General features: G+C 36.6%; 1 protein-coding gene and 2 pseudogenes across 1 annotated transcript; 2 read left to right on the plus strand and 1 right to left on the minus strand.

The window, feature by feature from the left end:
• The first annotated feature begins 3 nt into the window (after window positions 1-3).
• On the plus strand, window positions 4-1,983 carry LOC110729224 (annotated as a pseudogene).
• A 102-nt stretch (window positions 1,984-2,085) lies between these two features.
• Window positions 2,086-4,010, minus strand: LOC110729223 (glutathione S-transferase U25-like). The gene is made up of 2 exons (XM_021908934.1): window positions 3,586-4,010; window positions 2,086-2,663 (listed from the first exon to the last, which is right to left on the minus strand). Exons 1-2 carry the CDS (start codon window positions 3,910-3,912, stop codon window positions 2,313-2,315), a joined length of 678 nt encoding a protein of 225 aa, XP_021764626.1. The 5' UTR covers window positions 3,913-4,010; the 3' UTR covers window positions 2,086-2,312.
• A 6,282-nt stretch (window positions 4,011-10,292) lies between these two features.
• LOC110729226 lies at window positions 10,293-18,933 on the plus strand (annotated as a pseudogene).
• Window positions 18,934-27,436: the final 8,503 nt, after the last annotated feature.

Here is a 27,436-nt window from a genome sequence, read left to right on the forward strand (position 1 = left end):
CCACCATTTATTACTTACTACCTTAGTAGTATCTTTAGCAATTTATTTTCATACGTCCAGTAATTTGGCTTTTTGTTTTTGTTTAGTAATTTGGTTGGTTTATCCTTCTTTTAGTGGTGGTATGTTATTTTATAGGAGGGGAATTATATAATGCTTTGTGAGAGTTATAATGATAGGCTTGGTCCCAGAACAAGGTCTTGTAGCCATTGATCAGTAGTCAGTACGTTCAAGCAATCATAATCATCGTATTGGCTCGTACTAGAGATTTCTTTGGGCTCTCAGTACCACGGTTTTAAGATCATTCTCCCGTATTTCAATTGTTTAAGAATAACTGCAAAAGTTGAATGTATAAGGTTCCTGACAATCATTAGGGTAAAAAACATTTAAAATGTTGTACAAGGTTAGTTGGAAAATTAATTAAATATAAGCAAATGATTTAGAGAGATAGTAATAAACTACTCCCACCGTCCTTTATTTATATACCTATTTTTAACATTTATTACTCACATAATAAAGAGAAATAGGCATGTAAATAAGGTACGAGAGAGTAATTATCTTATAAGTTATTTAATTACATAGCTTCTCTTTCACTGAGCTTCTAGATACACTAATACAACATCCTAGAAGTAGCCAAGTTGAAGAAAGTTGAGAGATGAGAATAAAGGAAAGTTCTAGTGCTTTAACAACTCAAGTACAAAACTCTAGGATCTTCTTCTTTGTTCTTCATTCATCCCTTTAAAATAGCAAGAATACAATTCAACACAAACCACTTAATAGTTTATATATCATACAAATTGAAAAAGAAAAAAAAAAAGCAAGAAAAATGGGAGAAGAAGTGATATTGTTGGACTACTGGTCAAGTCCATTTGGAATGAGAGTTAGGATTGCATTAGCTGAAAAAGATGTAGAGTATGAAGAAAGGGAAGAAAATCTTAACAACAAAAGTCCACTTCTTTTGAAGATGAATCCTGTTCACAAGCACGCAAATCCCTGTTTTAATTCACAAAGGGAAGCCTGTGTGTGAATCTATGATCATTATTCAATATATTGATGAAGTTTGGGCACATAAGGCTCCCCTATTGCCTTCTGATCCTCATCAGATGGCGAATGCTCGGTTTTGGGCTGACTACATCGACAAGAAAGTAAGTTTTCTCGTCTGTAGTTTGTTACATTGCTTCACTTCTTCATGATTAACTAGTGAGTAGCCTGTTCCCCGGTTACTACGTTACTTTTAAAGTTGTGCAACTGCTAATTTTAAAGAGAATCTAATAGTTTGTATGTAGTATGTGTCTTCAATAGTTTGTAGTATAATATTATTTATTGTGCAAGGCTATATAATAATTGACAATTAGCCTAATGGTTAAACAACAACCTTTCTTGTAAGAGGTCAAGTGTTGGAAGGAGTACAATAGTATAAACACATCATAGTTATGTAGTACAATGTTAAGTATATGTGACTGACTTAATTTCGGAATTGTTGCAGATATACAACATAGGGAAGTTAGTGTGGGCTTCTGAAGGTGAAGTGCAAGAGGCAGCAAAGAGGGAACTAGTAATGTGCTTCAAATTGTTGGAGACAGAGCTTGGTAACAACCGTTTCTTTGGAGGTAAAAATCTAAACATTGTTGATATAGCTCTTATACCATTTTACAGTTGGTTTTATGCCCTCGAAACATGCGGCAACTTCAGCCTTGTGGAAGAATGTCCCCACTTTGTGGCGTGGGCTAAGAGGTGTATGGAAAGAGAAAGTGTTTCCAAGTCTCTTCCCGATCAATACAAAGTTTATACTCACCTGTTGGAGCTAAGAAAGCAGCATTTTGCTGAGCTCAAAGGCTAATTGAAATTCATTGTATCGTGTTTTTAAGGGTTTTTTTCCCCTCCTTTTCTTATCATTTTTGTTAATGTTTATCGTATTAGCTTTCGAAGTTTGAAAATTATGCTACCCTACCAATGTTTATGTAGACAAGTTAATCGTGAAACATGTACTTAATAAAGAGGGACTAGTATGTTTGTATGTCTTGTAAATGTGTTCCTTCAATATTAGTACAATTTTAACTTGCTTTATAAAAAAACAGCAAGACTTTTTTTTTTTTTTTTATTAGTACAGTATGTTAATTCATAATTGGGATTTTACTCAATTACTCTATTCCAGGCAAGCGAAATGCTGAAAACAAAGATGTTTATTCATATATAGAATTATAGATTGTATTACATGGTCTTGTTGATAACTACATTCATGATTTTTTAGTACATAAAACAAAGCTGCCTCTTAAGTAAGAATGTAAATTTCTTACAAAGTTCAGCACTTCCAGTTACTCGATTCCCAAATGTTGTTTCCTTGCCCCCAAGATCAGTTCAGAAACTTTGTGCATTTCAGGAAGAGATTTCTTTACAGCATCTCTTTGTTCACAACGTTTCGCCCAAGCAATAATCTTAGGACACTCTGCCTCAATACTGAAATCGCCACAACTTTCATATGTATCAAACCAGGAGTAAAATGGAATAAGAGCGATGTCCACGAACCCAAAGTTATCACCTCCGAAGTAGCATTTATCTCCAAGTTCTTCCTCTAACAACTTCAGACTTTCAATGAACTCTGATTTAGCTGTCTCTCTTTCGGTGCTTTCCTTTGTTCTCCACAATGTTTTACTTGCTGGATAAAACTGCGTAAAAAAAGCAAAAGTGGTGAATTGATCACAGGTTTGTTATTCGAGGGACATCCAGACAATAAATCAGACTATACAACGTCTTGATTACAAGATTATTTTAGTCTACCTCCAATTTATTAGATGCAATGACTATAGGACGTCTTGATTTACAAGATTATACAAATCAGACTTATGAACTTGATTTTTCTCGGTTATTCAGTTAAACTAAACAAATGGATGGAGTATTTAATTAAAAAAAACCCCAATTAGAAAAATCCATAACAAGGTATAGCCACTGATTGATCTAAATTAGCTATTCTTACAAAAAAAAACTAACCCATTATCATTTTTATTGGGGTTAATAAAGGTTCTAGAAATAGTACTAAAACAATGAGGAATCTCAGATTCTCAACATAGTAGCAAAACAATTTGTTGTACCCCTGATTCAATTATTGCACCATTTTGTATTCCATGTTTGTCAACACATAATTTTACATATTGATATTTGTTTTGTACTGTCCCTTAATATCGAGATAGTATTGTCACTCACTCTCCCTTTAACCAATACATCTATACAAATCTAACATCATACAATCAAATCTTATAAAGATGATTTAGAAATAGAGGGAGTAATCAACAATTTAATATTACAAATTATTATAATACTCCTTAATTATCTTATTCTAAATATATACATGTATAATTTCATAGAGTTCAATTTCTGAAGATCTACATAAGCATCTTTCAAAACTTCTTAGTAGCAAAACATAGGTCAAATCTAAATATTTTTGTTGAATACTCAAACATTATCATTAAGCTAAAACAACACAAACTCCTTAAAAAATTCATAAACTTCAGAAAATTAAACCAAATTCAATACAGAAAAAGACTAAATTAAGATAATTGATAATATTAGTTAGTAATAAATAGACTGTACCTTTTTGTCAACCAAGTCAGCCCAAAATTTAGACTGAGATTTCTGGTAAGGATCAGAGGGCAATAAGGGAATTTCCCCTTTCCAAACTTCATCAATGTACTCCACAATTATCAATGACTCACAAATGGGTTTTCCATGGTGGATTAGAACGGGGATTAATTTGTGAATAGGGTTCATTTCTAGCAACAATGAGCTTTTTTTGTCACCCATAAGATCTTCCACTCTGCAATCATAATCAGTGACATTTTTCTCAGCTAATGCTATTTTGGGTCTCATACAAAACATGCTTGCCCAGAAATCAAGTAATATTAGCTGCTCATTTGCCATGGTTGAAGTTTTTTTTGAGTGTGTTTGTGAGAAAAGTATGACTAATATGTGGGTTACTGATATGTGGGTTATTTACGAGGAAGCCCAGGTTTATCAATTTGATAAACTTGAAATGTTTATCAAATGACAATTTGGTTATTATCTTGCATAGAATCTTGTGCTGGCTAATTAAAAAATATTTTCATCCTTTTTTTAATCATGTGCTGAAGATTGGTCCCTAACTGACGGAAGTTACTCATCTTCTCCCTCTAAACAGAAGAAAGAGAAAGAAGACCCAGGTTCTCCATTCAACAATGGAGGAAGGTACCATTTTCATCACCATATTTTCTTCAACAATGAAGTCGTCAATTAAAATAATGATCCTTCTTCTTCCTCTTTCCTCCTCCATTGAAGCTCACATCAAAGGCGACACCATTGAAGATGGTGACATTGAAGATGACCCCATTCGGCGCCTCCAGCGCCGATATAAACGAAAAACCCTAGAAATAAGGGTAAATTAAGGGCATGGTCAACCCTTAAGGGTAGGATGACCATGTCCTCCATTAAAGCTAAAATTGGGCTTGAAGATTGAATTTCTCCATTATAATTTTCTGAATTTTTCCATTATACATACACCAAATTGGAAGAAAAATCGACTTACAAACTCACTGGCGTTTGGTCGACTCGCCGACTTTCTCTAGTGAAGAAGATGAATTTGCTTGTAAATTTTGACTAACGTCAAGGCTAACGCTGTTAGTTGAATTTGCCTAACAAAAATATTAAATGGCAAAATTATCCCTACTATTCATGAGTAAATAGTCCAATATACCCTTTGATAAACAACTCATGTTTATCATATTGATAAACTTGAATTTTCTCTATATATATGGCACACCAATTAATTTTTCTGCAAGTTAAGTACTACTCCCTCCATCCCTTAATACAAAGCCTATTTGTATTTCTCTCTTCGTTTTTAAATACTTGCTATATTTCTATTTTTTGCACTATTCATTTGTCCTGACAAATGTTTGTGATTTATATATAAGAAAAAATATAATCTTATGGGTATTTGTTGGAATCATCTCAGTGAGTAGATTATTAATTTTCAATTGTTAGAATTTATACTCATTGATAATTAAAGATATTAGTGATCAAAGATTAGCATCAGCATGCGGGTCCAAGAGAAATGAAGCAAATATTTAAAAACGGAGGGAGTATTTATTACTCATATTTTTTTTGAGGAAATTTATTACTAACATAATAAAGAGAATGAGGTTTTGTACTAAGGGAGAGATGGAATACTAAATCGTGGGAATATAAAAGTTTATCATCATGACAAAAAAATATTTATTAATTAAACATGGGCATTAAAAATGTTTATTTATTCACGAAAATGTTTTGATTTGTTTGCATAAATATCATTAGATAAACTTTTATTATTATTATTATTTTAGGATAATAAACCAAAGCTTCCTCATCTAATACGTTGTATTTTCTTTTTCTTTAAAAAGGTAAGATAAATAAACATTAGGAAGTCTTTCTCACTAAAGAAATTCCTAATGTATAAAAAAAAAAGTAAATAAACTAGAGCTATTACAAACATCACTGTCCATACTACCAGATATTAAATAGTCTATATTAACTATCCAATGTGTTGTGCGATTTCTCTCTCATTATATGTGATGGATGCTTTGATAGTGAAACTGAGTGAGAAAAGAATGAGTGTATTTGATAATATGCTCGACCTTAGCTTCTACTTCAAAATTCTGATTGCCACATTGAAGAGTTAGTTGGAACTCTTTATGATTATCCTATGAATAATTTGGTGTTGTTGAGCTTGAACGTAGATACATTAATGAGCACTCCATTGTTATGTCTGATGATGACTCCTAATGTTGCTGAATTATTGTGAGCCAATCAAACCATCAAATTTAAGTTTAAGAGGTTGTTGGAGACATCCTCCATGATATAAGAGTGGATTATGTGGAATGATCATGAGAAGAATGGTAATAGATCAAGGAATGGGAGATCCCATAAAAGAAAAGGTATCCACTACACTAATACATTTTATAATAAAAGGAAAGTGTTGGGATTATTATGAAATGAAGGGAGTATAAAAAAAAATCACGCCAATTTGTTTCAAGCTATTTTCAATTCAAGTCTATTTGGGTTTAAATCGGCTCGGGTCACTTCGGGTATCATGTAAATTTCGGGTTGGATAAAGTCAAATCGAGTCACTTCGGGTATCGCGTCATAAGTGGGTTAACTCTACTTCAAGTTGTCAGATATGATTTCGGGTCAGCTCTGATTTTGATTAGTGTTTGGGTAGGTAATTGTTTAAGGTCCATATCAGGTCTCTATTTTACCTAGTGGAGTTAACTTGCTTTTGACCTGATACTCGAAGTGACTCGATCCTATTTTATCCGACTCGAAATTAACTAATACTTGAAGTCAATTTGGCCCGATTTTAATGCGAATTACACCCGAATAGAAAATAGCCTAAACCAAACTGATTATTTTCAATTTTTGTGGTAATATGTAAGTGCAATGGATCCGAGCTTGACCTAAAGTCTCGATCCAATTTTAAAATTGCCTCAAAATTCTAATCTGAAATGACTAGACTCAAACTTGGCCTAAAGTCTCGACTAATAAGATTACCAATCCAACCCAAACGACTTGAGTTCTCGATGTATATATCTGTACCCAAAGGTGTCAAAACCGAACCGACCCAAAAAATATTATCCGTTTCGAACTATAACCGTTCTTATTTGATCCGAGAAATTCAAGACCCAAACCCGATTTGTAACAGAACTGAACTCAACCCGAATCCAAAAATTGACTTGATTTGAACTTAACCTGACACCGATTTGATCCGATCTGAACTCAACCCAAATTCGATTTGACCCGACTTGAACTCAAATCGAACCGAATTGATCCGTCCCGAGCTCAACCCAATCCGAAATCGACCCGACATATAACCGATGTAATCCGATCTGTTTTGACCCAAACTAATATTAACCCGACCTGATTTAACTCGATTTAATTTTTACCGGATCCGTATTTAACCCGACCATAATTAATTATTGACTTTATATTCAATTTCTTATACTATTATATTTACTAATTATTAATAAGTTAATGTTTTTTACTACAAAGAAGTAATCAGGAGTAACAAGTTTACTTCAAGTTTACTTTTTTTTTTGACAAGATACTTCAAGTTTACTTCATGTATATACCAAATATATAAAATTACTTTTTAAGCTTTATATTCGTCTCATCTAAAATTTGCTACAAATAATTTATGATACTTGAACATTAAAACCTCTTCTTTTAACTCGATAAAAAAAATGATACGTAAATGACTTGATATTGACCCACTAATAAGATAATAACTCAATAATAACTCTAGTTTAAAAATAACCTTATTTGGATATGAATTGGGTCAACTTGATTAAAATCAACCCAAACACAGAAAGGAGTTGAATTGAAAGTGACCAATTAATAAATCAACGGATCAACCTTATCTTAATTAGGGTAGCCCACGCGCGCGATGCACGCGGATGGCTAGTGGTTACATTAGGCTCTTTTGGCTTTCGTTTACACTCCACACATAAGTAATGGATTGGTAATGAACTTTTCGCTATATGTCTTCGGTTATAATGTGAATATATAAAGTGAGACATATCGTCTTATTAATGTTATATATTACAAAATGAATGGAAGAATCCTTTTGGCACATTAGAACAAAAGCATCACAACTTCACAAGTAAAGTTTAAACCTTGCAGACTATTTTTTTTTGAAAAACAAACCTAGCAGACTTTAGATAAACAATTTATAAATAAGAACTTCTTCACTTAAGGAACATATAATTTGTTTTTCTGTGCTCTTGTGTATTAATTGCTTTTGTATCTCATGAGCAATACTATGTGTAGACACCTAAAAATGTCTCCCCAAAACCAAACCCGATGATGAACAACCTTTCACCGCCACTATTGGTCGGGTTTAGTATTTAATCCCGAGAGTGCTCAAAAAATCGTATTTTATTAAATTCATATTTTTGAACAGTCCATGGATTAGTTTTGATGTTTGGTAAAAGCATAGTTTTAATTTCAGCCCAAACTTATTAATTAATTCTAGCCCAAACCTTTTTTATTTTATTGTTTTATTATTTACTTTTGGCCCAAACCCTTTATTTATTTTTATTTAATTATTTTCTTATTTTAGCCCGAATAATAAAAGTCAGAAAAGGCCCGAAATTATCAATCGGCACTTAAAAAGCCGAAGGAAATTAGGGTTAAAAATGTATTTAGACGGAAAATGGACTGGAAATTCCCGCGCCACGGCAGACTGCCACCGTGTCACGGGAATCCTTCCCGTCTGACGATGGGATTTCCCGTGACACGGGAGGTCTGCCGTGACACGGGACGTTCCGTGTCTTTTCCGCGTAAACCCTTGACGCGTTTTCTATCCCGTTTTCTGAAAATTTCCCGCGTCACGCCAAAAGTGTACCGTGTCACGGGAAAGTGTACCGTATGACGGTAGAGCTTCCCGTGTCACGGTACAGTATGACCGTGTCATAGGATACGTTTTTAGGGTTTTTATCATTTTAGGGTTCCGTGTGCTCCCTCAGCACATTTTCCCTATAAATACCCCCTCATTTCTGATGAACGGGGCACCGAGTAATTTTATTATTTTATTTTCTCTCTTCTATGCTTTAGCCTAAACACTAGCCTACCCTTTTCACTTCAAAATTCCTTCTTCAAGCACTCAAAGGAGTCCATATTTTACTCGAGGTTCTGTCCTTAAACCAAGGCGTGAAAGGTAGAACTGTTTGAGGGTTTGGCCCCAAAATCAACTTTATTTTATTTAATTTAATTTAGTTATTGTTTTATTATTTCCTTGAAGTTACTAACTCGTTTATTATTTTGTAGTTGCAAACAAACAGAATCAAAGTAAGAGTCATGCTCCTTTTATTTTTATTATTTTTCTAACGATTTTATGTTGTTGGAATTGTGATTAATTGGTTTTAGTATTAATGTTGTTCTATTAAATTTATTGATCACCATGTTGCATGTTTAAAGGGAATATGTAATTGAAAATCACGCCTAATAAGATAATTTGGACAACCGGTTTAGGATCCTTTTAAACTTATTATTAATTGAAGTGATCACCAATATTTTAGAATTATATGTTGCATTAATATTCAACCAATTTAGTTAAATAATAGTTTGGAGCGAATTGAATTATTGTTTGTATGCCTTTGAGATCACTGGAGTGCTTTTCAATATAAGAACCGGGTAGAGGCCAATACGGGTGAATGTGACTCCATGACTCACTTCGTACCATCATCCCCGATCCTCCTTTCGTGGTTCCGAACCATATGGAGTTAGTAATCTCATGGATTATGAATGGGGTGTAACCTTCACGGGTCAATCGTTGTTGCCTTCGTTGTCTCTTATTCGTGGTTGCCTTTTATGATCCGTGAACGGTTTACAAGTTCCTTAAAAACTTGTTGGCGGCTCCCTACTTTCCTTGTCCCTAATCGTATTATGTCAATTCCCACTTCCTATGAGTGCCAAGCATATTCACCACATGCTTTAACATAGGCGCACTTCGAGCGACGCCTACACTATGTTTCTATTCAATGTGTTTCTAATTGTTGCATTGTGAAATACGACCATAGTTATTATGTGTAATGCAACTACAAAAACGCTTGAAGATGTGAGCCGTAAATTAAGCTAATATTATAACCAATAGGCTATTTAATTGTATGACAAAAGAGTAAAAAAGTGATATGAGTCTTTTCAAAAGCAACTATTACAACTGATAGCTCATAAGCAAAGTTTAATGTTGCTAGTACGCAATACATGGGTCCGAAAGCTAATAAAAAAGTATAGTCTTTGCCAATGTTCTTATAAGAAGCCACAACGTGTAAGTATTCATTTTAGTGCAATAGCATAGCTTGCTCAAAGGAAATGGCTTTCACAGCTCATTTTAGAGCCCAAATTCTATTCAGGTTAGTGGTTGGTGCAATCTAGAAAAACATGGGCGGCTTAGTCTCTAACCTGGTAGTTATCGCTTCAAATTCCAGTCAATCACCCTGTCCAGTTATATAGTTGCGTTAAGGGAAAAGACAATGGAGTTAATCAAAGAAGCTACGCTACTGTTAGACATTTTAGTTAGACAACTTTAGCAAGCTTTAGAGTAGATAAGCAAGCGCATATAGTTTAGAATATGACATATATAGAAAATAGATAGTATGTTAAAACTACATACATCTCTCATGTTACGTTCATATAGAGATTGTAGTAGGTAACTCTACATGGGTGTAGAAAAATGCTAAATGTGACCACTATTATTTTCAGATTATCTTTTCCTAAGATTAATTATTGCATAAGTTTGGGTTAGGAATTTTATAATAATAAAAGATTTTTTATGAAAAGTTATCTAAGTGGTTTAGTCAATATATTGTGTAAGGAATAATTATTTTTGTATTATTTTTGCTAAGAAATAACGAAAGTTAGAATACAAATGATGCTAATTCTATCTTCATAAGATAATAAACCAAAAATAAAAATAATAATAATGCATATTTGGGATATTTGTATATCAGCATTTGGGTACCAAAAAAAAAAAAGAAAAAAAAACCATTTTATAAAAATCAAATATTTAAAACTTTATTATTCCATTTAATTTCTCATTAATTGAGTAGATGTTTCAAATTCATCCATCTAATGGTCTAAGGGTGTTTTGTGAAAAACCAAAAATGAAAATCTCTAATAAAATTACAAAATAAGGGTAAAAAGATAAACAAACATTTTAAAGGTCATAAACGTCCGTGCACTATTTATAAGTGTAATCTTCCATATTTTATAAGGTAGGGATCAAACCAAACTTGACCGAACCGAAATCAACCCAACCCAAATTCATCCGACCCAAAAATAACTCGATTAAACCCGTTTTGAAACCGATCCGAATTTATCCGAACCAAACATGAACTAATGTGGAGTTAACCCGACCCATATCCAACCTAAACTCGATAGACCATGACCCGAATTTGACCCAACCTGACCTAATTTGTATTAAAAGAATAATTTTGACCCAAATTGACCCGACCCAAACTCCATCCAATTATCGAAATTCACACCTTTATTTGTAATTACCCAAGATAAAAATATTCTTATATCCCCACCGTTTTAGACTACTCTTTACGCAGTTAGGCTCCTTATAAAATTTTATCCATTTATTACAGCCTAAATGCTACGAAAGCGATGACATCACGGATCAATAACTTAACCACTATCATCCTAATTCCTATCTTTTCACCTATATAAAATAAACTAACAAAAACCATTACTATAATCCAAGTTCAATAACCAAAATCATTCCAAAAATAAACCCCACAAAATAAATTTCATAACCATGTCAAACAATAATCTGATGTTATTAGAATTCTGGTCTAGCCCTTATTCTGCAAGAGTCAAAATTGCGCTACAAGAAAAGGGTATCGTAGACTATGAATGTCAACATGAAGATTTATTCAATGCTAAAAGCTCACTTCTGGAGACGAACCCGGTTCACAAGAAAATCCCGGTTTTAATACTTAATGGTAAACCGGTTTGCGAGTCACTCGTAATTTTGGAGTACATTGATGAAGTTTGGAATGATAAGTCTCATAATTTGTTGCCTGTTGATCCTTATGTGAGGGCTCGAGCTCGATTTTGGGCTGATTATAATGATAAGATGGTATGTGTTTTTCCCTGCATTTCAACAACTTTTAAGAAGTTACCAATTTAATTTTTTTATTTTTATTTTTATTTTACCTCATCCGTTTTATAATGTTAGTCCCATATAATATTTTGGGCGTTTTAAAAAGATATATCCATATTGAATATATTTCATTTATAACTTGATTTTTTTAGAATTAATTGATTGAGGATTGATGACATGACTCTAATTAAGGAAATTTTTACCTTAAATTATGCAATTATAACTTGTGCTTTCCTAATAAAAAAATAAAAAAAGTTAAATAAGGTAAACTAATTATGAATTATGTTGTACTTTAATGTTATATTCCAAATGTATCTATTTTCTTATTTTATGTGATTGATTTCATATGAGACTAACATTATGAAACGGAGGAAGTACTATTTTTTGCTTAGGATTATTAGCTCTGTCTCAAATTAGTTTTGAAGTTTGTTTAAAAAAAAAAGTTTTAAAGTTTATCATGATGCAAAATTAAAGATAGAGGTGTTTAGAACCAACATAATCCAACCCAACCCGTCCGAAAGTAATCTGATTCAGATTAACACGTATAATTTAAGTTGGTAAGTTATTGTCAAATTATCAATTGTTATGTTATTGCTAGAATAGATTTGCTCTAACCCATGTTGTTTAATTAAAATGAGGTAAAAGGAGGGAAATTTGTCGGTAGGCCTCACTGAAGAAATTTGGTGTTAAAGATTCAAATGATTAAAGTAAAGGTAGCAAATTAAAAGTGTTTGTGTTTAAACTTTAAAGTTTACTTTTTTTTTTTTTTTTTTTTTTTTTTTTTTTTTTTGAGCCACAAAGATAAATGAAATAGATGGGAACCTTAAGCGAGTCTCGCTCTGGAGAATAGGGTTCCCTTTCTTGCGGAGGTCAGAGTGGTCTTCTCTTGCGCGTTCAAGCTTGCCTACCCTTAATTGAGGGTCTGATTGGTGGTGTGATGGCGGAGGACATTGTTGAGAGGTGGTCGAATCTGAAAATCACGGCAGAGGAGGATGAAATTGCTGATTTGGGGGGTTCGAATTCGAATTCTCAGGAGAGCACAATCGCCTTGTCGGTGGTCGGGAAGCGTCTAACGGTAAGGTCGTACAATTTTGATGCTATGCAACGAACCTTGAAACAAACCTGGGCATTGAAACGTGATGTAGTATTTCGCAAAATAGAAAATAACCTATTCATTATTCAATTCTTCCATTGGCGTGACAAGGAGAAAGTCCTTGACGGGGCTCCGTGGAATTTTGCTAATCAACTATTATTACTTAAAGATATTAATGGTAACGAACAACCAGAGACAATTGAATTGAAGTTTTGCCCTTTCTGGGTAAGACTTTATAATTTACCCCTGGACAGTAGATCGAATGATGATGTCCGTGTTATTGCGGAGAAACTGGGGGTTGTTATGGAGGTAGAGAAGGATGAATTAGGGTGGGATAAGTCTCGTAGAGTACGGATTATGTTGGATACGACCAAACCTCTGAGAAGGGTGCAAAAAATTCGAAATAAACAGGGGAATGTGACTATGATTCAACTCAAATATGAAAGACTATCCACCTTTTGCTTTATGTGTGGGGTTATTGGGCATACTGAGCGTGATTGCCCCACTGTCGAAGAAGATGATGAACCTAAAGAGAAGCAATGGGGCCTTTGGCTTAGAGCCTCTCCTCACAAAGGCCGTGCAAAATTGGTGGAGGAAGGGTCTGCTGTTCTTCCTGCTGCCAAGAAGGAACTTGTGTTCACAAATAAACCTATTGCTGTGAAGGAAAAGGTTACTGAAGAAAGTATGCAGAGTGTAAGCACAAGGGAGGAGGGTGAGGGTGGGGATGTTCCTTTAATGTTGTGTCTCGAAGGTGGAGGTAAGGAGTGTCAAAAAGGAGATAAGGAGGTGGGGGTGGTGAGTGAGGAAGGGGGAAAGGGTGAGGAATTATTAGCAGGGGTGGGGGCTGCTCCTTCTTTTTCGAAGGAGGAGAGGAACCTGGGTATGATTTTTGTGGCAGGGGAGGGAGAAAAGGCAGGAAAGTTAGTGGGAAAGGGTGTGAGAAAATTTAAAAAGGGGATACAGGGAAAGGAGAGTGGGGAGGTGTGTAAGATGGACTATGAGGGTTAAGTTTTGCTTGGAAAAAGAAATAGAGAAGGTGATGATAGCTTGATGGAGGTGGAGACTGCTGCAAAGAAATCTATGATCGATGGTAATTTACATGGTTGGCGAGGGGCGGAGGTAGCGACGAAGCTACCCCGCCAAGCCCAATGAGTATTCTTAGTATTAACTGCAGAGGTCTGGGCAATACCGATGCAGTTAATAATCTCTGGAACTTAGTACGGAGAGAGGCCCCGTCTCTTGTTTTTATGATGGAGACGAAGCTTAGTAGTGGTGAAATGATGAAAATTCGGTCGAAGTTAGTAGGTTATGATGGTCTCGCAGTTGATAGTTGTGGTCGTTCAGGGGGTTTAGCATTGTTTTGGAGTAAAGATATTGAGGTGGAGTTGCGATCGATGTCGATACATCATATTGATGTGCGTGTGAAGAAGGGTGTTGGGGAGGTTCCTCCATGGCGTTTGTCGGGTTTTTATGGGTGGCCCGAGGTGCATAATCGACACTTATCTTGGGAGTTATTGGGGACTCTTGCTAATGAGAGTGATGAGGCATGGGTTTGCATTGGAGATTTTAATGAAATTCTTCATGAATCGGAGAAAGAAGGGGGGCGTGACCGTGCTTTGTGGCAAATGGAGAATTTCCGAGATATTGTTGATAGGTGCAATTTGATTGATATGCCTTACTCTGGGTATGATTTTACATATGACAATGGCCAGTGGGGAGATGATAATGTTCAATGCCGCTTAGACCGAGCTCTTATCTTACAAAGTTGGAGAGCTTTGTTCCCTAATGCAAAGCTTTTGCACCTTGAGCGAGAATGGAGTGACTATGCTCCTTTGAAGCTTACTCTCGATGGGCAGATGGATGAAATAAAGAGGAAGGGGAGGATTTTTCGGTTTGAACAAGGTTGGGCCGAGAGTGACAAGTGTGAGAAGGTGGTAGACGATGCTTGGGCTGCAGGTGGTGTTGCGGTGGAGAGCAAGCTCGCTGTGTGTGCGGCAGAATTGGCAGCTTGGAGTAATAAGGAGTTTGGGCATATTTTCAAAGAAATTCGTAAGAGAAGGAAAAGGTTGGGGGTGCTTAACAAAGGGGACAGGTCTGAGGGTCATGTAAGAGAAAGGAGAAAGGTTGTTAAGGAGATTACTAACCTCCTTCACCAAGAAGAGTTATATTGGAAGCAAAGATCGAGGGCATTGTGGTTAGAGGCCGAGGATAGAAACTCAAGCTTTTTTCATCGTAAAGCTTCTAGCCGCAAACAAAAAAATAATATTTCTTTTTTGGTGACTGATGATGGTACCACGCATAGAGGTGAGAAGGAGGTGGAGCAGGTGGCCATTAATTATTTTCGGCATTTATTTGCCTCTTCCCCTACGGATAATTTTGAAGCTGCTCTTGCGGGTATAGAGAGAAGGGTTACTGATGAGATGAATGATACTCTTAATGCCACTTACACTCCGGATGAGGTTTTTTGTGCTTTAAAACAGATGCATCCTTTAAAGGCTCCAGGTCCGGATGGTATGTGCCCTCTTTTCTTTCAAACTTATTGGCATATTGTTGGTCCGGCTGTGACTAATTTGGTGTTAGAAATCTTGAATGGTGATGATATTCCAATGTCTATTAATAAAACGTTCATTGTTCTTATTCCGAAAAAGAAAGCTCCGGATAAAATGGTTGAGTTTAGGCCAATTAGTTTGTGCAATGTGGTGTACAAGTTGGTCACTAAAATCTTGGCTAATCGCTTAAAATTTTTTCTATCGGAGATTACCTCAATTAATCAGAGTGCTTTTACTCCGGGTAGATTAATTACTGATAATATTTTGGTGGCTTTTGAGGTTTTTCACCACATGAAATATTCTGCTAGTACGGAGGGTTTTATGGCTCTTAAGCTTGACATGGCTAAAGCTTATGATAGAGTGGAATGAGGTTTTTTGAGAGCGGTGATGGCTAAGTTGGGGATTGCAGAGTGTTGGATTGATCGGGTTATGCACTGTGTTTCGACGGTTTCTTTTTCTGTGTTGATAAATGGGGCACCTTCAGGGGAGTTTACTCCAGAGAGGGGTATTCGGCAAGGTGATCCATTATCCTCGTATCTTTTTATTTTATGTGCAGAGGCTCTCTCAGGATTGCTTAACAGGGCGGTGGTGAATGGTACTTTGCATGGTATTCGTGTGGCACAGTCAGCTCCTTCTATTTCCCATTTACTGTTTGCGGATAATAGTATTATTTTTTCGAAGGCTAGTGAGGCAGAGGTTGATAATATTGGGGAAATTCTGAAGACATATGAGATTGCTTCGGGGCAAATGGTGAATTTGGGAAAGACGACTGTTTCTTTCAGCAAGGGGGTGAGTGAGGAGAGACGAGGAGGGTTGGCAGGAAGGTTGGGTGTTAAGGTTGTGGATATTCATGATAAATATTTGGGTCTTCCGACGGTGATTGGGAGATCAAAGAGAGTGCTGACAAAGGACATTTGAGAAAAGGTGTGGAAGCGACTTCAAGGATGGAAGGGGGGATTTCTTTCTAAGGCGGGTCGGGAGGTGTTGATTAAGGCAGTGGCCCAATCTATCCCAACCTACGCGATGAGTGTGTTTAAATTCCCTTCTTCTTTTTGTGACGAATTGCGGTCTTTGGTTGCAAACTTTTGGTGGGGGCAAAAGAATAGGGAGAGAAAAATTCTTTGGGTGGCTTGGAAGAAGTTGTGTGCTTCTAAGGCTAGTGGTGGTCTCGGGTTTCGTGATTTAAAATTGTTTAACGCTGCTTTATTAGGTAAGCAAGCTTGGCGGCTTATTCAACATCCCGAGAGCTTGATTGCGCAAATTTTGAGGGCAAGATACTATCCGAATGGTAGCTATTTGGAATCGGAGGTTGGTTCAAACCCTAGCTACACGTGGCGTGGCATTTGGGGAGTGAAATGGGTAATACAAAGAGGAATTCGATGGAGAGTTGGAGATGGTCTCCGTATTCCGGTTTGGGGTAGCCCTTGGATCCCCGAAACTCAATCTAGGATGGTGATCTCTCCTAGGGGATTGGCGAGGGAGGACATGAAAGTGTGTGATCTTATTAACCTCCCTACAGCCTCTTGGAATAGGGATGTTATTAATGACATGTTCCTTCCATTTGAGAGGGAACGCATTTTGAGAATTCCCATTAGTTTTCGCCTTCCGGAAGATACTTACTGCTGGGAACTTGAAAAGAATGGTGACTACTCCGTTCGCTCCGCTTATAGAGCTATATTTGGTGATGTGGATGCGGGTGAGTTAGCTACTGCCTCTAGTGGATCGAATGTTTGGAGCAAAATTTGGCATGCCAACACTCTCCCAAGGGTGAAGATATTTTTTTGGCGTGCGTGCTGTGGAGCTTTGCCTACTATGGTAGGACTTCATAAAAGAGTATCAAGCATGAATCCATTGTGTAGCATTTGTACTTCGGTGGAGGAGACTGATTTGCATTGCCTTCGTGATTGTGTGATTGCGCGTTTGATTTGGAATGAGAGTGGAGCTAATGAAGGGATTGATGGAGCTTATAGGAATTTTGGGGATTTTGCCTTGACCCGCATTGATTGTTTGCCAAAGAAAGAACACGGTTTGTTCATGACCATTTGTTGGGCCATATGGAATGCGAGAAATAGGTGGTTGTTTGAAGGGGAGGCTTGTGATCCGCTTCAGGCTATGACTTATGTTACGAAACTTATGGCCGAGTTGCAGCAAGAGGAGAATCCTGGGGTGGGTGTGCGTGAGTCAGGGCGTAAGCGCTGGAAGCCACCCTTAGGATCAATGGTGAAGGTGAACGTTGATGCTGGAATTTGGGAGGGCTTGGGGTCGAGTGCTGGGGCTGTGATTCGGAGAGCTGATGGGAGCGTGTGTGCTGCTATGGTGTGGATGGTGGAGGATAGGTGGGCTCCGAATATTGCCGAAGCTAAAGCTCTTTTGTTTGGCTTGCAAATGGCTGTCGACCTTGGGTATAGAGGAGTGGTCATGGAAAGCGACTGTCTTGGATTGATTAATGCAATTTCGTCACGGGAATGAGGGAATAGTGCTTTTCACCTTATTTTAGATGATATTTATCATGTTAGTAATTTGCTTGAGTATGTTAGTTGGAGCTTCATTAGAAGGGAGGGTAATAAAGTGGCTCATGAGCTTGCTTATTGTATGCCTTGGCCTGTGGGTAAGCAGGTTTGGTCTTCGACTGTACCTGATTGTATTGTTGCGTTGTTGAAGTCTGATCTCCCAAGTAATGAAAGCTAATTGCCCTCTTTGGGGCTTTTTTTCAAAAAAAAAAAAAGAAATAGATGGGATTTTGAGTGGCACTTTTCATGACTTTAACTACAAATAATTTGGACTCTTTTTATTCAAATCATCAAAACTCATGGCCATTTTATATTTCATCTTTTGACTAGACGTGCATTTGTGCATATACATTTATATTTTACTCCGTAATATTATTCCTTTTGCTATATATGATGTAAATCTCACTTAAATCTATCATGGATCAGTTCTTTAATTTTCTCCGCAAGATATGGCGATAAAAAGACGAAATTCAGCAAGATGAAAAGAAGGATTTCATAAGTTTTCTAAAGTTGTTTGAAGATGAGCTTGGAGAAAAGCCTTATTTTGGAGGAAACAATTTTGGATATTTAGACATTGCACTTATTCCAAATTATAGTTGGTTTTACTCTTATGAGAAATTCACTAAATTGAGCCTAGAGGCCGAGTGTCCAAAACTTATTGCATGGGCTAAAAGATGTATGGAGAGGGATAGTGTGAATAAGTCTCTTCCTAATGAGCTTAAAATCTATGAGTATATTTTCGAATTGAAAAAGAGGTTTGGAACAGATTAAAAATGAGGTGTTTTGAAGGGATATTGTGAGGTCTCGGGCTCTCTGACAAACGAATTGTAGGGATATAACGGTTTAACAATTGAGGGGTTGGCAAAAGAAGGGTCTACTCTTTATAGTGTTTTATCTGGTTTTTGTTTAACTATATCTTGTTGTGGTGGTTGTATAATATAAGAGATTGTTATACAATTGGGTGTATGGTGCATTGAAGGGTAGTTATTTGCTCTTTTGATGATAAAATAAGCACTAATTGTCGAAATGAGCAAACAATAATCTTGGGTGCACGGTGTATAACACAATTTCTAGTATAATACATTCAATTCTATGTTGTAATTTTAGTTTTGGAGTTTATGTGGGTTTCATTTACGATTATAAGAAAATTAAGTAAATAATTAAAAAAATTCAAATGTGTCAGTAATTTATATATATTATTATATATATAAAGTTAAACTTTTAGCCAGATCACGAAATAGCGACACTTGGCATTCCAACTTTTCGCCAAGTGTCACGCCACCTTGGAAAGATTTAAATAGACTTCATATGATAAAAAACCGTCAAGTGTCGCGCCACCTTGGATAGATTTCATAAGATAAAAAAAATTAGGTAAGAATTCTATTTTCAATCAAATTAGGATAAAATTTTAGAATAAAATTATTAGTTTAGAGTTATATTTTCGATAAAATACCAAATAATAAATTTATAATTAGGCTATAAGACAACATCATTTAGCGTTTTGATTTTTCGCCAAGTATCGTACCACGTTGGATAAATATAGATTGACTTTATAGCAAAAAGAGTTAATTTAGAATTCTATTTTCAATCAAATTGAATGATAATAGTAGTATAATTTTATCTTAAAAGTCCATAAACTACCCGGGCATCGCTGGGGGACAAATATATATATATATATATATATATATATATATATATATATATATATATATATATATATATTTTATACTCCCTCCGTGTTTTTTTAATTAAGTGTTACACTTATCAAATCCGACCGTGTTTTAATAAGTGTTATATTTCCTTTTTCGGCAAAAAATTACATTAAAATATTATATCTCTCTCCTCTCATAGGCCCCACCCAAACCCACTACTATTTATATTATATCTCTCCTATCACATTCATTACTTTTCAATAAATTATTGACTCCACTATCTTTCTTTTACATTTTTTTAATACTCCAACTACCCCACTAACCTCTTATTTTATTTAAGTCAATTAAATTGCCTAAAACTATGTACCGGTTAAACTGGAACACTTAAAAAACATGGAGGGAGTATATATATACACACACACACACACACATATGGCTAATATGGAGCAAATTAAACAACTTTTAATGATTCTATATTGTTAAATCACATTTAAAATAATAATTGACCCATAATTAAATTATTCTCCCTCCTAATTGAATTAAAATTGTGAACTATTAAAGAATTAATATTCAATATATGAACATGCATAGGCTAACTGATATCACCTGTAGGAGTTTATAGGTACATATTGCTGAAACATGAATCATATTCATATAGCACCTAAACCCAAAATCATGCATAACACATAAAGGATTAAAATTAATACCTTTGAAGCGTTATTCCACGTATGATCGAGCAAGAACAATTAGAAGAATAAGAACCCCACGTGTGATTCCTCTACTAAGTCCACAAGCACGGATCAAACCTCCACTAATGCTAGTTAGTTATGATCGAACACTTCAATCAACCTTTGACGGAGATGTGAGTCATGAGCACACCACGAATCACCCATGAAACTACCACACCCGCCACCCAAGGAGGAGGGCTGTACGGACAAGGAGGAGAGAGAGAGGGCTGAGTGGAGAGAAAGAGAGAATTAGGGTTTTGGAGTTTGTTGCTTGATTCACAATTAACTGTTAATTTTTATATCTAACAACCCTAGGCATGGATTATATTTATAGATCACATCTCTAAATAAATCCATGTCAAGCCCAAAACACATTAAGCTCTTCTAACTATTCTAGCCCAACGATCATTGTGGCATGTCATAAACTCATAAGGCCCAATAATGGGCCTCTAACTTGTTTGACCCAATACTCATGTGTGTGACCTCATAGGATCCATTCTATAAGGCGTTGGACTACTCTACTAGCCTAAAGATCAATTGTCATATCTAGCACCAAACATTGACGACCCTATAGAATGAACTAATTATCTCCATAATTGTGATCCTTGATATATTTAGTGATTGCACTTATCGAAGGCAGAACTCCTTCAATCTCCCACTTGTCTGAGACAAGTGCACAATATTCAAATTCCTTAAGTCAATGTGTGTCGATTTGATAATATGATTGCATCTCATGTCGTGATCATATTTATCTACAAATCTTTTGTTAAAAATTGAGTTAGAATTACAAAATAAATGATTACTATGTAATCCATTTGAGCACAACCATGCATTTTCTGAATTCTCCCTTCTCAAGGGGCCAAGACACATTCCTAGTTAAATAGGTAGACTCAATCCAATCTTGTGGCAACCAAAGCTCCCTCTCAACTAATGAAATAACCAGGAAACACACTTTATAATCTCTAGTTACGGGAAGACGTTTGAGTGTACCATAGTTAAATCAATCATTGAATGGAATCAGTGTTCCACTCATGTCAAAGGAATCCACTAATATATCCTAAAGTTCTATACTTGAACTTCAAAGTAGGTCTATAGTTTGATCATGCATCATTCATGCATACCCATGTGATTGACCGAGCATCATCACTATGCCCCTATAGCCCATTAAACTGCGCTATCTAATCAATCTTACATGCTAGTCCATTTATTGAAATAATTTATGTCCACTTTAATGATTCTGAACTAGGAACTCAAATAATGTATTGATTTTGTTCATATGTGGGGTTTCATTCACCAGGTCATCAACTTGATGAGCCCCTCAATCCATAATTATTTTGAACATTTTATTTAATATCATAAAACCATAATTAAATAAGAGAAATGATGAATTTCCGATTAAACATAATTCTGCCAATGAATGTATTACATATGTAATAAGTTTTTCTCCAAAAACAAATACAACTTAAATTACATCATCATCCTCAATCAAGTTGCAATATCATGTTTCTCATGCTTGGGCAATGGAAGGGGTTTAGTAAGTGGATCAGCGATATTCTCATCCGTATGAACTTTGCACATCTTAACATCCCCTCTGCCAACGATTTCTCGAATGAGATGATACTTCCTCTCAACATGTTTGGATTTGAAGTGTGACCTAGGCTCCTTTGATTGGGCAATGGTGCCATTGTTGTCACAATACAAATCGATTCCCTTTTGAGCACTTGGTACAATGTCCATCTTAATAAGAAATTTCTTAATCCAAACAGCTTCCTTAGCTGCTTCAACAACTGCTAAATACTCTAATTCTGTAGTAGAGCTTGCGACAATGCTTTGCTTTGAACTCTTGCAGCTCACTGCTCCTCCATTCACACAAAAGATGTACCCAGACTGGGATTTAAAATCATCTCTGTCAGTTTGGAAACTCGCATCCGTATAACCTTTGAAAACCAACTCATCTTCCCCGCCATATACTAGAAACATTCCTTTAGTCCTTCTCAAGTACTTAAGGATGTTCTTGGCAGCTGTCCAGTGTGCTTCTCCTGGATTTGCCTGAAATATGCTACACATGCTTAGAGTATATGAAACATCTGGCCTTGTACATATCATAGCATACATGATTGACCTTATTGCCGAAGCATAATGTTTATCAAGAATAACTCTCATCTCTTCTGGCGTTTTAGAGCACTAAGATTTATTGAGTGTAATGCCACGAGACATGGGGAGAAATCCTCTCTTAGAGTCTTTCATCAAAAATTTGTCAAGAACCTTATCAACATAAGTCTCTTGACTCAATCCAATCATCCTTCTAGTCCTGTCTCGATAGATCTTGATTCCCAATATGTACTCGGCGTCACCCAAATCCTTCATGGAGAAATAACTCTTCAACCACTCCTTGACTGACTCAAGCATTGGTATGTCGTTTCCCATGAGCATTATGTCATCAACATACAAGACTAAGAAAACTATGTTGCTCCCACTAGACTTCTTGTATACACAAGGTTCCTCTTCGCTTTTGAGAAAATCAAACTGTTTGATCGCTTCATCAAAATGAGGGTTCCAACTCATTGATGCTTGCTTCAATCCATAAATGGATTTCTGAAGCTTGCATACCTTTCCAGGATTTTCTGTACCTTCAAAACCCTTAGGTTATACACTTCCTCCATCAAGAACCCATTCAAGAAGGCGGTTTTGACATATATCTGCCAAATTTCGTAATAAAAAAATACAGCAATTGCTAGAAGAATCCGAATGGATTTAAGCATTGCTACTGGAGAAAAGGTTTCATCATAGTCAATATCATGAATCTGTCTGTACCCTTTTACAACCAGTCTTGCTTTATAGATGCAGGTATTTCCATCCTTGTCTGTTTTAATCTTGTAAACCCACTTGCAACCAATAGGTTTTACCCCATTACGCAAGTTTAAAAGGGTCCACACAACATTTTCAAACATCGATTCCATTTCGGATTTCATGGACTCAATCCATTCATTTGAGTTAGGGCTCGCCAAAGCTTGCTTGTAGGTTGTAGGTTCCTCATTCTCCAATAAAAAGATTCCAGAATCCTCAGTTAACAAAACTTCAACAAACTGTTTGTTTCTGATTCTGGCAGACCTACGTGGGGTAGGAGCAACAATAGAAATATTCTCTTCAACTCTTTGAAGATTTTCTCAAGAATTAGATTCAAGTGGGACGATAGGAGTCTCGCTAGTTGAATTAGCTTGCTCCAACGCATGATTATGTGCCCTCGCCTCTGATGTGGTGTTATCCACATCCATTTGTTGCTCGTCTCGAATTTCTTCGAAAACTACTTTACTCCCACTTGGCTTTCTAGAGAGGAATTCCTTTTCTAGAAAGAAACCATCGCGAGCAACAAACACTCTATTATCTTTGCGATTAAAGTAATACCCTTTTGTCTCTTTGGGGTAACCCACAAAGAAACACTTGTCTGATTTAGGGTGTAGTTTGTCGCCTTGTAAACGTTTTACATAGACTTCCTTGGAACTCTTCCATTCCATATCTCATATGGTGTTTTTTCAACTGCTTTGGACGAACTTCTGTTCAGTACTCTAGCAGCTGCTTCTAATGCATATCCCCAGAATTATATGTAAAGATTAGTAAAGCTCATCACAGACCGAACCATATCCAGTAAGGTCCAATTTCTCCTTTCTGACACCCCATTTAACTGTGGCGTCCCTGGAGGGGTTAACTGTGAAAGTATTCCACAATTAATCAGATGTTCATCAAATTAATGGGTTAAATATTCACCACCACGATCAGATCGTAATGCTTTAATTGTTTTCCCAAGTTGGTTTTGTACTTAATTTTGGAATTCTTTGAACTTTTCAAAGGCTTCTGACTTTTTCTTCAGTATGTAAATATAACCAAATCTACTTAAATCATCAGTAAAAGTAATGAAGTAACTAAATCCACCCCTAGCCTTTGAACTCATTGGTCCACACACGTCCGTATGTATGAGTCCCAAAAGGTATTCAATTGGAAAAGCTACCTCAATATTACTGGGACCTAGATTCATTTATGTTGTGATTATTTAGTGAACTCTAGCGCATTATCAATCCCAACATAAAATAAATATAACATGCATAATCTACTAATGCATAAATAAAACATGACATAGTATGGTCCCTTAATCCTAAGAAAACTAATAAAGAAGAAAATGCTCCCACTTGAATCTTCATGGATCTCATCCATCTTATTCCTTTGGACCTCCACTCCATTGGCTTCTTGGATCAACTGCAACCTGTAATATTATTCTATTCTATCTACTAATTAAATAAAATAAAATAAATTACAAAAATACTTAACGGTACGCATTCCGTATTTAGATAACAAAAATATGAAACGACGCGCAGATCGTATTTAGAATATATGGGCCATACTAGTCTATATTAGCAATAAATAATATCATATATTATAAAGTGCCACATAATAAATCACTCATCATGCTTTCCTAAACTACAACATCAAATGTTCGCAATTAAGGAAATATGGCTGTAGGGAATATTTCAAGCGTTAATCCCCTAGCTTGAACCCCACTGTGATCATACACTAAAGTACGGTGGCGTCCAAAAGGGAAGAAGATAGAGCAAAAGAGTCGCCAACAAGTTTTTTTAGGAACTTGTATGTAAACCGTTCACGAGGTGAAGGTTACACCACTTAACGATCCAAGAGATCGTCAACTCCATAAGGTCTTGAACCAAATAGGGTTCGGGGATGAAGGTACAAATCCAACCTAAAAGAGATTGAACCTGCCCTAATAATAGTCCTCTACTTTATTCTGATTGTATTCATGTGCGCTTTCTGACTAACATACAATCAATAGGATTAACCCTAAACCTGTTTATCTATGTTGGTTGAATATTAATGCACAAATAAATCTATTATTGGCAATCACTGGAACTATAATCAAATTAACCCTAAACAAGATTATTAATTATCTTATTAAGCGTGATTACAAGTACCAATTCCCTTTAAACATGCATAAAAGGTGTGATCAAGCAATAACAATAAAATATCAAGCAACATAATAAATAATCATCATAAAATTATCATAATAATAAACATGTTCATGTTAAAGTATAATAATAGCAAGATCCTAGGCATGATACTAACAAGATTAATAACAAACCCTAACATGTAACTAAACATTAAAAATCATATATGTATCCCTAACATGATACTAACAATCATAAATATTAGGAAGAACATAAAAAGCATCATAACAATCATACTTGATATTAAATTTACCCTAGACATGATACTAGGAAGATCAAAACGCCTTAACATGACACTAGGAATCATAATAACAACCTAAGCATGAACTCTATATCATAATATCAATAAAAACCATTAAAGTACTTACTTTGATGTCTTGTACCTCTTTCTAATAACAAAATACACGCGTTAGTAATTTCATGGAAAATAATAAACAAAAATTAAATAAAATAATTGAAAGAGAGATTTGGGACCAAACCCTCAAAAATTAAACCTTTCACGTCTATGGAGAAGGCAACTTCGAATATGGCTAGGTGTATCTAGATCTAATGAGTGCAGAATTTTCATATTTGAGAGAAGCTAGTTTAGAAAATAGAGAGAGAGAGTAATCAAGAAAATCTTGATGAGAGTTGGTGAGAACTGATGATTGTAGGTTGTAGATGAATCCAAAACGAAGTTTTTACGACGTTATTTATAAAGACAATCAGCCAAAAGATAAAATATCAAAAACAGAGTTCTGACGCGAAAAACTGAGTTGGCGCCAAACGCTGACCTTAGCGCCAGACGCTAAGATTGGCGCCAGGCGCTACAGCTGGCATTTGGCGTTGACTCAGAAAACCACACGTTTTCTTAAATTCAGATAAAAATTGCCGTACAGGAGTTGTTGGGGCCGATTACCATTCGGGCTCGAGCTGAGGTAGAGTCGTCTCAGTTCAGCGCTAGGGAGATTCGCCGCTCGACTCTGGCAGCGGCTTTTGACGATGGTGCGACCACCCGAGAGCAGCGGGTGCGCATCTTTGCGCTTATTTTGTTGTCAGGGACGTTCTCCCCTGACAAGGGTAGTAGGGCTCTACTTTACTACCTTCCTGTCTTCCGCGATCTACATCGGATCGGGACTTATGACTGGGCCAGCTTGGCCTATGCTGACTTCATTCGAGCGCTGAGGGACTCGTGTCGACACCGGTGCTTTGGGATGAATGTTTCTCTATCCAGCTTTTGGAGGGTCGTAGAGGTAAATATCATTCCCTATAAAGTTTAGCTCTACACTTTAGCTAGCACTTGCTGATAATTTTAAATCCTTGTAGATATGGTTCTACGAGTACTTTCCTTCTGCTGCGTCGGCGAGACCGTCGTCGCGCAGGTTTCTAGTCAGCGCTTCCTGGGGCAGCCGCCGTGTGGGGATGTCCACTGCGTACGTCCGAGATTGGATCATCGAGGTATGATTCTTTTCTTATTTGAAATTTTGCGATGTTTTAGATAGATTCTCGCCTGATTGACGCTCTTTGTAGGAGCCTGAGGTGCTGTACCGGCCGTGGGTCGGCCTGGCAGTCCCTGGGTTAGCCGTGTAGTATTCCGCTGAGCGTCACTATTTCCTGGGGACCTATGGAGCGACTGCATACCTTGGAGAGAGGGTTGCTAGACAACATTCCTCCGATACCTTTGCCGTTCCTGCTCCTCCACCACGTCACATGTTTAACGCCGCGAGGTTTTTGAGCATGTCAGAGGGAGCTGGTACCCCTTGGCAATCTTGCACAATCCCTGGGCGTTGCTATGCGGAGGAGTTATTGCCGTTGTTAGCTCCAGTTCCTGTACCGGCAGAGGATGTGGCGGTACGATTTTTCTGCTTTTATCTTTCGTTAAGTAGCCCCCAAGTAATGCTTCACTGACTTTGTTTTGCTTTATCAGGACAATGCTGCTGAGTTCGTGCCACCTCGTATGTCTATCCATTACCAGGGGACATATGGGCCGATTGAGGAGATGATTCCTCCGGCTCCTGAGGACAAGAGCTTCGTAGAGCGGTCGATTCCTCGCCACCAGACTCAGGTAAGCTTATTTATTTGCAACTTTTGTCCATATATATTATGCATGTTTACTGACTTATTTCTTTGACAGTTCTCGCGCGAGGTGGTTTTGGCGATGACACGATGTATAGACGCCTTCCGGAGCCAGCTTGTCCGGATGAGGAACGTGGTTACCTACCGTCGAGACGACGCCGTTCAGAAGGTAGTC

Source organism: Chenopodium quinoa, unplaced genomic scaffold, assembly GCF_001683475.1.
Source record: "Chenopodium quinoa cultivar QQ74 unplaced genomic scaffold, ASM168347v1, whole genome shotgun sequence".
Classification (NCBI taxonomy): domain Eukaryota; kingdom Viridiplantae; phylum Streptophyta; class Magnoliopsida; order Caryophyllales; family Amaranthaceae; genus Chenopodium; species Chenopodium quinoa.